The sequence below is a fragment of the Cyphomyrmex costatus genome, unplaced genomic scaffold, assembly GCF_001594065.2.
Source record: "Cyphomyrmex costatus isolate MS0001 unplaced genomic scaffold, Ccosl1.0 scaffold96, whole genome shotgun sequence".
In the NCBI taxonomy this organism is placed as follows: domain Eukaryota; kingdom Metazoa; phylum Arthropoda; class Insecta; order Hymenoptera; family Formicidae; genus Cyphomyrmex; species Cyphomyrmex costatus.
In genome coordinates, this window is record NW_017280550.1 from 7907 (window position 1) to 22255 (window position 14349).

Consider the following 14349-nt stretch of genomic DNA (forward strand, 5'->3'; position numbering starts at 1 on the left):
AATTTCATGTTTTGAGTAACTGTATCAAATAAGTTTTATCTTTATTATTATAAGAGAATTGATTCTTTGTGCTCTATTTTATCTTCAGGTTTATTAAAGGGAAAGTCCTGAAAAGAAAAGGCAATAATCATTTAAATCCATACCTTTTTTCTTTTCAGACTTTTCCTATAAACAAAGTACAAATAATCAATTTTTTTAGAATTATATAACGAATAGAGAATACAAAGTAAGGTATCTACCAAACAAATAAATGACAGATCTGGAGACAGGGTAGTGTCTCGGTAAATAAGTAACCTAACCAAATGCTGTTGTAAAAAGAAAATAATTATATAGAAAATAATTTGTAGATATTCTTACAGTGGAATTGCAGCAGAGAATTTGTGTAATAAAGCAGAAAATATCTAACCGCACTTACGTGTTCGTCTATTGTATGCCATCGATGTGACAGATTCCATAACTTCAATCCTTTGTTATTGCCGAGACACTTAATCCGACCTTAACGATCGTACAGATCGCAGAGATCAATATTTATTCTAACCTCACTTCCGTATTCGTCTATGCCATCAATGTAACAGAGTTCCTAACCTCAATCATTTGTTATTGCCGAGACACTTAATAATCCGACTTTAACGATCGTACAGATCGCAGCGATCGATATTGTCGCGACCATATTTATCTCTTGCGCCAAAAATTCCAGAATGCATTTCCTTACTCCGTAGCTGACGACGACGACGACGACGACGTTTCTTATAAACAAACCCATTTCCTCGACGGCGAACACCTAGACACCCACTTCCTCGATGGTGAACACCTAGACATCAATTTCCTCAAAGGCGAACACCTAGACACTCACTTCCTCGACGACGAATATATATTCAACATCTAGACACTTAATTCCTCGATAGTGAATACCTGGACACATAGTTTCTCTATATCTGTTCATCTCAACCCCGAAAATTCTCCGTGTCGCGTAAAGGAGGCACGGCAGTGTCGCGCGCTTGGCTTAGCGCCGAGACACTACCGTGTCTCCAGATTAATCGTCGTCGCTATCCTCATTGATGACCGGTGCAATTTTCTGGGCATCGAATAATTTGGATAATAATTCAGCAGGCTTGATAATTTTCGCTAAATATCTAAACTAAACGAAACTAATGGCGAATTCTGCACGCTATCTTATGAGCCTTTTAGGGCTTTATGGCTACTTGATATATATTTTATGGCGATTTTTTGCCTTTTTAGGCGAGTTTTAATTTTTTTAGGCATGATGCCGGGTTCAAAAAATTCTGAAAAAATTCAGGGTGAAAATAAGTTTAAAAATACATGTTTTTGAATTTTTGCGAGGTTGCCAATCATAAACTAACAAAAGGGGGTCACTTATAAATTTTCAGGAATTTTTTAAAAATTATTGTTAGGTTGGAACATCTCGCAAAAAATATTTTCAAATACCTTTTGATACGTTTTGTATGCCCAAATTTTTTAAATAAAACTGTATCTGATAGGTCTCGTGACAAAAATAAAATATGAAAATACTTCATAAGGCAATATCTCCGAAAAGGGGTGGTGTACGGAATTAAAAATTTCTCCAAATTTTTTTTTCGGGTCAACGAACTTTTTGGTGACATACTGGTCATAATCCGTTTGGGGGCCGATTGACCTCTAGCCGATTAACCTGCTAGAGCCTTTATGAAGATTTTTAGAAAATATTGTAAACTTCTTGAGATTTTATAAAAATGTCCTCTTTGAAATTATAGAATGAAAATGTCTTAGAACTGTATATTTTAGAATTTATAAAGAAAGATGTAGATTTTTTCAGCATTTCTGAAGAGTTCCAATTTAAATATATAACAAAATTTAAAAATTTTTCTAACAGGTATTAAAATTATAGAAATTCAAAAAATTTCTGAATTTTATATAGAAAAATTCTGAAAAATTATATGAAGAATGTTAAGATCTTAGATTAATCGTATCTCGCGCTACATGTTCTTTCTTGGTGTGGCGCTGCATCGTGCGTGGCGTCACGCAGTGGATCGAACTATACGAAAATGCGGACTTAAGCTCAAAAAAAATTTTTTTTAATCGAGTTTATAATATTATATTTCATTACTAGAAATGTCATAGAATTTGTATATAACCTTCATTTTCCAAAATATTTTTATATTTTATGCATAAAATAAGCATAAACCTTACGAGTTAGACAATTTAGGATTTTCATCAATTTATAGTTCTATATTTTCAAGGTAATATATTTCTTTCCCCTTTATATATTATCATACCTATTTTTTTACAGCAAATGTACTATCCTTTAACTTAAAAAAAATCCATATATGAATAAAAAAATTGTATAATTTATAATTTGCCAACTCATTTTATGATTTTCCAAAAAAAATCCTGATTATTAAAATTTAAATTAACTTTTACAAAAAAGCTTATAAAATCTTAAAGTTTAACTTGTGTCATTTTATTAAAGGGACTTTCTATTTTAAAAAGACACATGATTCAGCTGCCGAAACTTGCCGATTTGAGAGATATATCAATTTTTTTGCAAAAAGTATTCCGAGAAAAAATCTTACATACATACCTAACCTATGTTTTGAATGATATATTTACTAAAAATATATTAAAAATATGTTAAAAACTATTTTGCAATATTATCATCATAAAATAAATTAATTATTATACAACTTAAAATTTATACTTTATTACCCACAAAATGCGGAAATACAACTATTAATTGTAAAAAGTTTTTTACCATAATTGGTAATAAAGTATCAATTATAAAACAAAAAAATTACAACTTTTTCTTTCTTTTTATGAATAATTTAACATTAATCACTATCAGATATTGTTTTCTATTAATTCCATCAATTTCAACAGGTGCGGAACCCTAATTGAAATTAACCATGGCACAGGACAGTTCAGCTTTGAAACCTACAGAGCAGTTCAAGTATGTCGTTTTTGTATAAAATCTTGCGAAATGATATCATCTTGTAAAACAATATGAATCTTAAATTAGAATATGCTTATTTAGAAGTATTGCAGTTTTATATATAACATAATAAATAAAGTTATTAAAAAGTGTAAGATAATGGATATATTCTTTTGTTCTCACAGACATATTTTAATATAAAAAAAATCATATACGTAAAAAATTATTTATGTACTGTAAGTTTGCATTTACCTTTCAGACTTATACCAAAAATTATAAACGGAGGCATTGCCGGAATTATTGGAGTGTCCGTGGTTTTTCCGCTTGATTTAGTTAAAACAAGATTACAAAATCAAGTTGTTAGTTCGAGTGGCGAACGCATGTATAAGTCAATGCAAGTATTTTATTTAAAAAATTAATAACTATTAAACATTTTATACAAAAAGAAAGTGCATATATAATTAAAAAAAAAAATTTTGATAAATATTGAGAAAAGGGGATTACCTTCCGATGATCGTGACCTTGACATGTCAAGAATTATTATATATACGTAGTAGGGGAGACCGGGGACACCATGGGTCATAAAAATTCAAACAGTAAAAAATACATCACATGTAAGATTTTTGGTCTCAACTTTTTTTTATATAATTAAGAGATAACATATATTTTAAGAATTATTAAACATTTTTCATAAATATTGATTTGTTTTTTAAATAAAAATCGAAAAGGAATTTTCAGAAATGATCTATGGTACCCCATAGGCCCGGGGTAGACACATATGTACTTTTAGGTCTTCTTTTATATCACTGCTATCTAGATGCATAGTATAGGCAACTAAATAACAATCATATGATACCAATTGCACCAACCTAAACATATACATTTTGGATTTCTCTAAACAGTCAGTGACCTATGGTACCTCGTGACCCATGATGTCCCGGTCTCCCCTATATAAATTCACATGTAATTATTTAGAAGCATCCGTAATCCAGTTTAGACCGCTGCAGCATTGTCTCATTGATTTGAAATTTAGCGGTCCAATAAAAATTGATATTGTAAAAAATAAAATATCCTAATTATTCAAAAAGCTTTGGAATATTATATACATATGGGGCATTCCACGCCAAATCGGACAGTTTCAAAAAATTTTTTTTTTATTTTCCTAATTTTGTGATATTTTTTAGTACCCATCAAAAAACCCTTTCGGATAAATTTTGAGATTTTTAGAATCACGGGACCAAAAGATATCGAATTTTCAAAAAAATCGGTCTTTTTTTGGTCATAACTTCTTCAAAAATGGACCAAATGAAAAGTTTTTTTTTTTGAAATTTTTGTTTTTTTATGCACTTTTCAAAAAAAAATACGAAAAAATTTTCAAAAATTTTTTGGTGTAATTTTTGTGAATTTTTAACTGTAAATCTTGTTTTTCAAAGTGAGTGCATATTTTGATTTTTTCGAAATTTTTGTATAACAAACTACTATCATTTTAACAACTTTTAAGACCGGTCGGATCGTGGGCCTCCTATAATTACTATTCTTTTTCGATTTTTGAAAATTTGATAAATTTTGTTTTCTCTATTAACCATCATGAATACCAATTTTATTACTGTATATTATTTTTTTAGTTTATTTCAATAAATTTTGACACATTTTTATTATTAAAAGGCGTTAAAAATAATTAATTTATCATTAAGATTATTTATAAACAATAGTAACAAAAGAATTTATTTATTTTCGTATTTTTTTAACAAATGTGTTGAAATTATAATTTCAATATCATTTTCGTTATAAAACATTACTTATTCATCTAATGATAGTATAAATTTTTAATTTCAAAAATAATTGAGGAACTCACAGTATGATTTTTCTCACGGTGGCGCTGCTACTCATTTCTATAGAGCACTATAAACGTGAGTATTCGCATACCACTATTTTGATTCCTTTCCCGGTTTTCCTATTCCTTGCTCTGTCCCCATTCCGCCGCAGTGGGGACAGAGCAACGAGTGGGGAAACCGGGAAAGGAATCAAAATAGTGGTATGCGAATACTCACGTTTATAGTGCTCTATAGAAATGAGTAGCAGCGCCACCGTGAGAAAAATCATACTGTGAGTTCCTCAATTATTTTTGAAATTAAAAATTTATACTATCATTAGATGAATAAGTAATGTTTTATAACGAAAATGATATTGAAATTATAATTTCAACACATTTGTTAAAAAATTACGAAAATAAATAAATTCTTTTGTTACTATTGTTTATAAATAATCTTAATGATAAATTAATTATTTTTAACGCCTTTTAATAATAAAAATGTGTCAAAATTTATTGAAATAAACTAAAAAAATAATATACAGTAATAAAATTGGTATTCATGATGATTAATAGAGAAAACAAAATTTATCAAATTTTCAGAAATCGAAAAAGAATAGTAATTATAGGAGGCCCACGATCGAACCGGGCTTAAAAGTTGTTAAAATGATAGTAGTTTGTTATACAAAAATTTCGAAAAAATCAAAATATGCACTCACTTTGAAAAACAAGATTTACAGTTAAAAACTCACAAAAATTACACAAAAAAATTTTTGAAAATATTTTCGTATTTTTTTTTGAAAAGTGCATAAAAAACAAAAATTTCAAAAAAAAAAACTTTTCATTTGGACCATTTTTGAAGAAGTTATGACCAAAAAAAGACCGATTTTTTTGAAAATTCGATATCTTTTGGACCCGTGATTCTAAAAATCTCAAAATTTATCCGAAAGGGTTTTTTGATGGGTACTAAAAAATATCACAAAATTAGGAAAATCAAAAAAAAAAATTTTGAAACTGTCCGATTTGGCGTGGAATGCCCCATATATAATATGTATAAATAAATTATGTATTATTTTTAACCTATTGATAATTACAAATTATATGAAAATTTAAAGATATTATTATATTATTTTATAAAACTCTATAATAAATCTTTATTTCATTTATGTTTTCTTGCTTTTATCATTTCAATTATAATATAGAAATTATTATAATTGAATATATAAAATTTTTTTAGGTTTGACTGCTTCAAAAAGACTTATAAAACAGAGGGTTACTTCGGAATGTATAAGGGATCCGCTGTAAATATACTGTTGATCACACCTGAGAAAGCAATTAAACTTACTGCCAATGATACATTTAGGCACTATCTTTCTCTTGGACCTGGGTATGTTGCAAACAATATATTGTCTAATACATTTTTCATATTGTCAATGATATGAGCTTGTGGTATGTACTCCTCTCTGTACACAACATTATTAAAGCATAACTTAATCTGTGAGAGATGGCATGAGAATTATTTAGTCGTATTATGTACAATAACGCTAAAATATTTTTAAAGATAATCTCATTATGTATTTAATATGTAATTTAAATAATATAATTTTAAAAAACATTATGTATTTAACATTAAGTAATTTATGTAATCATGTGTATGTAACTCATAATGATCTAGTATAATTCATTAACAATTTATTTCTCTAGATTTTATAGGTTTAATTTTAAATAGATTTAAATCTTTAGCACACACACACACACAACACATCCTATATATCCAATACTTAACAATCATTCTTTTAACTTATTTTTGAAACAATTTATCACTTTTACATATTTTTCTTACATGTGTCATTTTTTCGTTTTCGAATCCCTCTCCATAATAATTATCTTCTGATTATATTTAATATTTAGTATTTAAAGGGGTTTATTCAAAGTCTATGGCAAATAGGTTTCAGCATGAAATATGTTTCAAGAGATAAAATTTCTGTTGAACTAATAATATAAATTTTTTATAGAACGTGGGCTCTCTCTTTCCAATTACTTATTTATAAAATTGACATAATCTTTTAGTTTATTTTATAATATATACTGAAGAGAAATGTTATATTAAATAATATTAAATAATATTTAAAAATAATATTAAGGGTCGACAGGAGAGACCCGTGCAGAGACTCTAGTTGAAGATGAATTTTTTATTCCCAAATTACGGCTAAAGTACTGGATGGATCGCGTTTTAATTGTGATATTCGTAATTAGGAAAGGCTCCTGAAGGCTCGTACAGAGCTATTTTTTTGTAAATAGAGAAAAAAATAATTTGTTCTCTTTGATATCTCACTCGATGTGTACTATGGTGCAGTTGAGATATACATGATTTTATTAATAAAAATTTTCAAGAATCAATTTGCGAAATCTGTTTCTGTACGAGCCTTCCTAGCAATATAACAAAGAAATCCCAACAGGTTTTATAAGGAAATATTATTTCTTCGAGGAGAAAAATGAGCATAACTGATTTAGCTCTGCACTTATAAATACATACCTTTATGCTGAAATTGTGGCTAAAATATAACATGAATCATGTTCTAATTGTGATATTCGTAATCAGAAAAAAGCTCCTGAAGGCTCGTACAGACCTATTTTCTTGTAAAAAAGGCATTATAAAAATGAATCCAAAGCTTCAAGGTCCTACCACGTGAGGTCTCCAAATTCAATTCGGACTTGGCCCGTCACTCCTGTCGACCCTTAAATCATTGTATTAAACTGAAATAACATAAGCGTTTACAAACTATTGAATTACAAACTTTATAATCAGTATCACGTCAAATTAATTCAAAATTTCGAGCTTTTGTTCTGATTAATAAAGGATATAAATTAGTGTCGTTATGAAGCCACAGCAAGTTTAATTATCAATAGCAAAGCGAGAAGCCAAAGAATATTGATCGAGCCAAATTGTCTACACAGCATGCTCAATAGGTATTGAAAATTATTAGAGTAAAAATTTGAAAATGTTACATCTTTTTAGTTTCTTGCGAATAGAAAAATTTATAAATGTATAATTTTTTCTAATTATAATAAATAATATGTCAGAGTTCTTATTTAATATATTTAATTTGCATTTATTCTGTCAATCAGATTTTCATTATTTCAGATTTTAAATGTTATCTAATATAAAAATATATTTATTATTTGACTATCATCATAGAGTATTAGATAATACGAAATTTCATTATATAATTTTATCTAATCAGGAAAATATAACAATATATGCAGTAATATATTTTTATACAAACAATTATAATTGGAAAGCTCCAAAAATTAGTAATCTAGTGCTGTATCGTTTGATCAGCAGAGCATCATAGCGGTTTGTTTAGAGTACCTTATATTGTAGTATCTATAACTTATAGCTAATCACTGTTATTGTCTCTTTTTTATTGAATTACTTGCACTTAACATCAACACTGTTTTTTAAGTAAATTAGACACAAAGTATATGTACATTTGTTTGATAAACTAAAAAATCATTAGTAACTAGAAAAAAATGAATTTACATTGTTGTGCATCCAGCCATATTTGAAAATAATTGACAATATTCAATAATTCGAAGTAAGACTTATTTGATATTCAAGAATATGCAAACGGCATTACATTTTTTGTTTTTTTAATATTAATTTTGAGTTTATAAAATGTTTTACTTCTGCTGATTAAATTTACAGAGGTATTATTTACGTATATACATATATATTGTGACCGTACTTTTGAGGAACGACACAACTTCGTCACTTCATCCGCTGCCCTTTTTACGCGATAGCTCAAAAGATGGACACAATAATGTAATTAGTAAAAGTGCGGTTCTTCCTTAAATTTTATATGCTACGATATTCGAGCCGTACTAATTTTCGTTGGGCGCCAGGCACGAGAGAGCGTGCCACTCTTCGCACTAAATATTAAGATGGTACGCTCGGACAAAGAAATTACAGAGCAACGGAATTCGCGACGGACAGGCTCAGCTAGCTCAGCCAACGAAATTGGCAGAGGGGGTGGTTCGCGATGAGCGGGGAACAATGTCGGAGAACGAGGTAGAGGCAGACAGAAATAATCAGACAACAATTAATATTAACAATGACAAAGAGTTTCCTATTTATTCAATACGCGTCGATACATGAGTTGACATAATCTACAGAATTCCGCGGTCGCGCGTCGACGACAAGTTTACTTTATTACAGAAGAACGATATCAAGGTCGTCGTCGACGATACTCAGCAATGTCCGACTCTCGGAACTTCCCGCACACCGACAGCCTAATGCCGAGCGGTGACACGCGGCTCGACTCTAATTCTTTAAACAAACCGGAATCTCAACAAGTAATACGAACGATGTGACTAGGCAGTGACACGGGCGAGCAATAACGATAACTCCGAGCATGTAAATTCCTTAATTCGAGCGAACGGCCTGCGTGCATCGATACTAGCAATGGCGTTAGTTTTGCCGGTCGGCTGACTCAAACCCGCGAAACTCACACACGCGATTCGCTCGATACGCTCACAAAATATTACGCGATCGGTGGCTTTACAATACAATTAATAACGCTCGCCTCACCAAGATTTTCCTCCACAGCAGCCTACGAGATTCGCGAGAGCCGACAGCGATGCTTGTCCACAAGGAATGTTCTCGATAACTTAGCGTAATTAGGCTCGGCGAGATCCTGCGTCCTTCGTCAGGGCCAGTCACTGCACAAGTGCCGATCGGAAGTTCTCGCGGATTCACGCAGGTCGTCAGGCCCTCTCTTATCGGCCTCTGCCTATTCTAATTGGCTCGCCGCGACCGCGTGACCCCGCGACGAATCCCGCGGGTCCTTGCGTGTCGCGGATTCTTGTGCGCTATGGCGCGCTTTTCCAAATAAGGCGGAAAAATGCCTTTTGGTCGCTCGAGGATCTTCCAGTAATCTTTACGGGATACGGCGCTTCGGCGGAGGTCCTGCCTGTTAATCCGTTCCCAGCTGACGTCTCTCTCCGAGGCGTCTGCAATAATCGTGCGATAATTCACAGAAGAATGGCGACATTACAGTAACAAATATGAAATAATACGACCTGCGTGTACCGCTCTTTCCGTGATTCCAGTCAAATTCCTCTGACAGCAATGTCTCCCTCGCAGCAGGCGACGTCTTCTTTCTTCTCGTGATAGGTGAGGCGGTCAAACACAGAGAGACAAAATAGCCACCGGCTTTGATCGTACTTAATAATGAAATCCGAGCTCAGGATCGTCTTAACGTTAGCTAAAACTTAACTAAATAGCGACACAGAGAAGAAAAAAAAGAAAATAATATAACAATCGCACAAAGAGAATATCAATTAAATAACACAATGCTTGCAAAAAGAAATAAAATTAAATAATAATGTCGCACATTCGCATATGCGCTCGCCCGTTGACCCTGAAGGACCCAGGATCTCGCGTTATGCTGTTTTTCTGGGTGACTGACAAAATGTCACGTCACAATATATATATATGTATACATATATGTATATTAGGGTGTCCGTTATTTTGGCGATTTTCGAAATTTGTACGGGACCCCCCCTCTAACTTTTTAGTAAAAAATAACAAAAATTTTAGCGCTAATAAAAAGTTCCTACGATGATTCTAAGTGGAGGCTCATCGATGTTGAAAATTAACCCGTAAATCTTATGGGAAAAAACATTTTTTTAGTATTTCTTCGGGCATTTCCACAGCAGTCAGTCTAAAAATCCAGCAAGTAAGATATCTTTTCTTGAATGTTTTCCACGTGAAATGAGCCTAGGCGGAACAAAATCGATCAATTTCCGGCCGAGTTATTCCACTTTGAACTTCAATAATTTTTTACCCAAAAAATGAGAAGGGCCTAAAATCTCTCAATAAAATTACAGTAGCTCTGTTAGAATGCATTTTAAAATCATGAACCATTGAATTTCACATTCCTTATAGTTTTGCGATTAAAATGACCACCTTATGAGTTATAAACGATAATTTGTAGCCGATAACATTTGTATTTTACGCCCGTTGAATTGAAAAATAAATTATGAACTTACAGAAATTTAATAAAAGTAGAATATGCACCAAGAGGGGATAATGGAGGTTTCACAATTTTCAATTTCGAAATTTTTTGTCATATCAAAGAATTAATATCACAAACAACATGAAATAAAAAAAATTGTAGATAACGAAAAGTGCACAGGACAATTAATAAGAAAGATATTTATCAGCTTGCAGATTTCTCGCGTTCGAAGAAGAGCAATATTAAAGGGACCGTATGGCGTCCAGAAATTTTTTTTCAATGACGACAGGTATGGCTTTCGAAAGGAAAAAACGTAAGGAATATGATCGTATTTCGTGCAATAACTTACGATTTTTTTCTCTCGAGTTATAGCGAATAAATTAAACCTTTATTTCCTTCACCTGATTTTAGTAAAAAAAATTTCTTCATAAAAACTGCGGTAATTCGGCTACAAATTATCGTTTTTAACTTGTAAGGTGGTCATTTTAATCGCAAAACTATAAGGAATGTGAAATTCAATGGTTCATGATTTTAAAATGCATTCTAACAGAGCTACTGTAATTTTATTGAGAGATTTTAGGCTCTTCTCATTTTTTGGGTGAAAAATTATTGAAGTTCAAAGTGGAATAACTCGGCCGAAAATTGATCGATTTTGTTCCGCCTAGGCTCATTTCACGTGGAAAACATTCAAGAAAAGATATCTCACTTGCTGGATTTTTAGACTGACTGCGGTGGAAATGCCCGAAGAAATACTAAAAAAATGTTTTTTCCCATAAGATTTACGGGTTAATTTTCAACATCGATGAGCCTCCACTTAGAATCATCGTAGGAACTTTTTATTAGCGCTAAAATTTTTGTTATTTTTTTACTAAAAAGTTAGGAGGGGGTCCCGTACAAATTTCGAAAATCGCTAAAATAACGGACACCCTAATGTATATACGTAAAAAATATATATGAGGCATTCCACGTCAAGTGGGCCACTCATTTTGCAAAGTTTCATGGATTTCGTTCATATTGCTTGAACTTGAACAATTTGATGAATAAAGACTCTATGCCGAATAATGTCCCTGTAGGCCAACTGGTTGCCGAACTATAGAGCCGTCAATTTTTGGGCTTTCTCGTCGCAGCGCTCTTTTCGCTTGTTATTAGTGGGCATGAAAGGCAAGTTTGGAAACGAAATGTAGACGTTTCCTTATAGAAAATTGAACGCTCTTTCACGTAAGAATACTTTTTTTTCGATCAGACCGGTTTACGACGATATTTGTCAGTTTTGAAGTTTTCAAAATGGCGGCGCGCCTAAAAGGCCAGTCTCAATTTTCTTTTAATATAGCTCAAAATGTAGCCCCAGGTTTCTACTTTGTTCCTCTAAAAGGACTTAATGGCACACTCATTGGTTTGGGAGTAAGAGCTAGGAAAGTGAGGAAAATGAGTAATGCGGCAGGGGGACGGAGCGACATTGCCTTTCCTAGCTCTTACTCCCAAACGAATGAGTGTGCCATTAAGTCTTTTTAGAGGAACAAAGTAGAGACCTGGGGCTACATTTTGAGCTATATTAAGGGGTAACGCCATTCTAGAGCTCGAAAAAAAGACATGTTTTTGATAATTTTTTACGGAGATACAATAAAGGAAATGGAAAATCTGTTTATAGGAGTTTATTATACATGTTCTGAAGCAAATAAAAAAATTTTTTAATTAACATTTTTAAACAAAATGGCGGCTACATAATACGAAACTCGAGACCACCTCTCGCTGAAAGGGCTTCACGGCTGGAAAAGTTTCTCCCACAATTTTCAATCCGGAACAAAAAACCAAATTTTTTTGTAAACTATATATAATTGTCTGAGGTTGTGAAATTGCCTTGTCAAGTCATGTACACAGAATGTTGGTGTGTGATGATACAAAATATTTATTATAAATTGTACAATTTTTCTTTAACGTTTCGATCCTCGGTTTGGATCCTTATCAAAGAAATCTAATATAACATAATCATTGTGCTACCTGGAACACTTTATAATCAAATCATGACAATGAGAGATTGTATAAAAATATTAATAATAAAAAAGTCAGATTACATATTATGTGTAGAAGAACAATTGTAATTATAAATAGTATAATTGTTATGATTATAATATAAAATTTGTGCAAATAACTTACATGCTATGAATATTAGTTGTAATGAATTATAAGTATTCATGTCTAGTGTGATATAATGTGACATAATGTGACATTTAGAAAAACGTTATGAAGGTATATTAAAATTATGGAAATCAAATGTGCGAAAGTAAACAATCATATGTTTTGTCAAAAAGTTCCGTGTCTGTTTGTAAGTTTAAACTGTTTTTTTGTTTACGAATATGAATCATTTCAGATATGAGTCTTTTATTAAAAGAAATTTCTTTATCAAGAATTTTAATACTGTCCCAATTAAAATCATGAGAAAATTGTAATCTATGGTTAGTAATGACAGAATTTTGTTGCGTGTTACGGTTTATATGATTTTTATGTTCAGATATTCTTGTTTTGAGTGTTCTTCTAGTCTGTCCGACATAAGTTGCATCACAATCCTTACATGAGATTTTATAAACTACATCAGTGTGTAACATGGTGTGTAATTTATTGTATAAAAGTTATGATATCAATAGTCGGCGCCAAGTTAAATTCTACCTTATTACTTACTTAATTTTAATGACATTTATCATTTGTATAAAAGATCATATAATATGGATTTCTCCCATAAAATATATCGTTTAATTAACTAGTCTTTAAAAATTCTATCTCTAAAGATCTAAGAGGTACCATCCTTACACTTATTTAATTCTAATGACATATATCATTTGTATGTATATATAAACTTACCTTTTTTAAAAAAAGGTAGAAAAAAGCGCTAAAAGTGGGTGCTGCTGGTCAAAAAACTATTTGGGCCAGTTGCACCAACGTCAATTACTTAATCAACTGTGAAACTGACTAATCACATTTGCTATTTAGTAGAACCATCTTTAAAAACTTACGTGCTATTAACCTTATTTACTTAATTCTAATGACATGTATCATTTGTATAAAAGATTTGATATCAATAGTCGGCGCTAAGTTACTCTACCTTATTACTTACTTAATTTTAATGACATTTATCATTTGTATACAAGATTTGATATCAACAGTCGGCGCCAAGTTAAATTCTACCAAATTAAAAAGTAAAACACAAGTGGTACCTTTAATCTTTAAGAGAACCCATATAGTACTATTATTTAAATTCTACTAAATTAAAAAGTAAAACCCATGTGATTCTATCTTTATCTTCATACAATGAAACCTAAGTATATGCCTTTGTATTCTTATTAAAAGATCTTCCTACTCGAAACCAAGTGACTTAATTTTTCTTTAAAAAAATTATATCACAATTGATTTAAAAACAAAATGAAAAAAATTTATTTTAATAGAAAAAATTTTATGTAAAAACACTTCGCGCTGCTAGTTCTCGATCTCGATGTAATAAAATACAACAACAAAGATAAGAAACATTTTCACGAGAATTAAAGTATTTAGTGTGTATATATTCGTGTATATGTATGTGCGAGTGAATTGTATCTCAATCC

The 14349-nt window shown here is 31.2% G+C and overlaps 1 protein-coding gene across 1 annotated transcript in view; it reads left to right on the top strand.

Moving 5' to 3' along the window:
• Positions 1-2828: 2828 nt before the first annotated feature.
• Positions 2829-14349, top strand: part of LOC108782015 (mitochondrial glutamate carrier 1) — a 34956-nt gene continuing 23435 nt past the window's right edge. Inside the window, exons 1-3 of the mRNA XM_018550164.1 lie at positions 2829-2944; positions 3186-3320; positions 5974-6123. Coding sequence (XP_018405666.1) covers positions 2901-2944; positions 3186-3320; positions 5974-6123 — 329 coding nt within the window. The 5' untranslated portion in view covers positions 2829-2900. The remainder of the gene's footprint in view (positions 2945-3185; positions 3321-5973; positions 6124-14349) is intronic.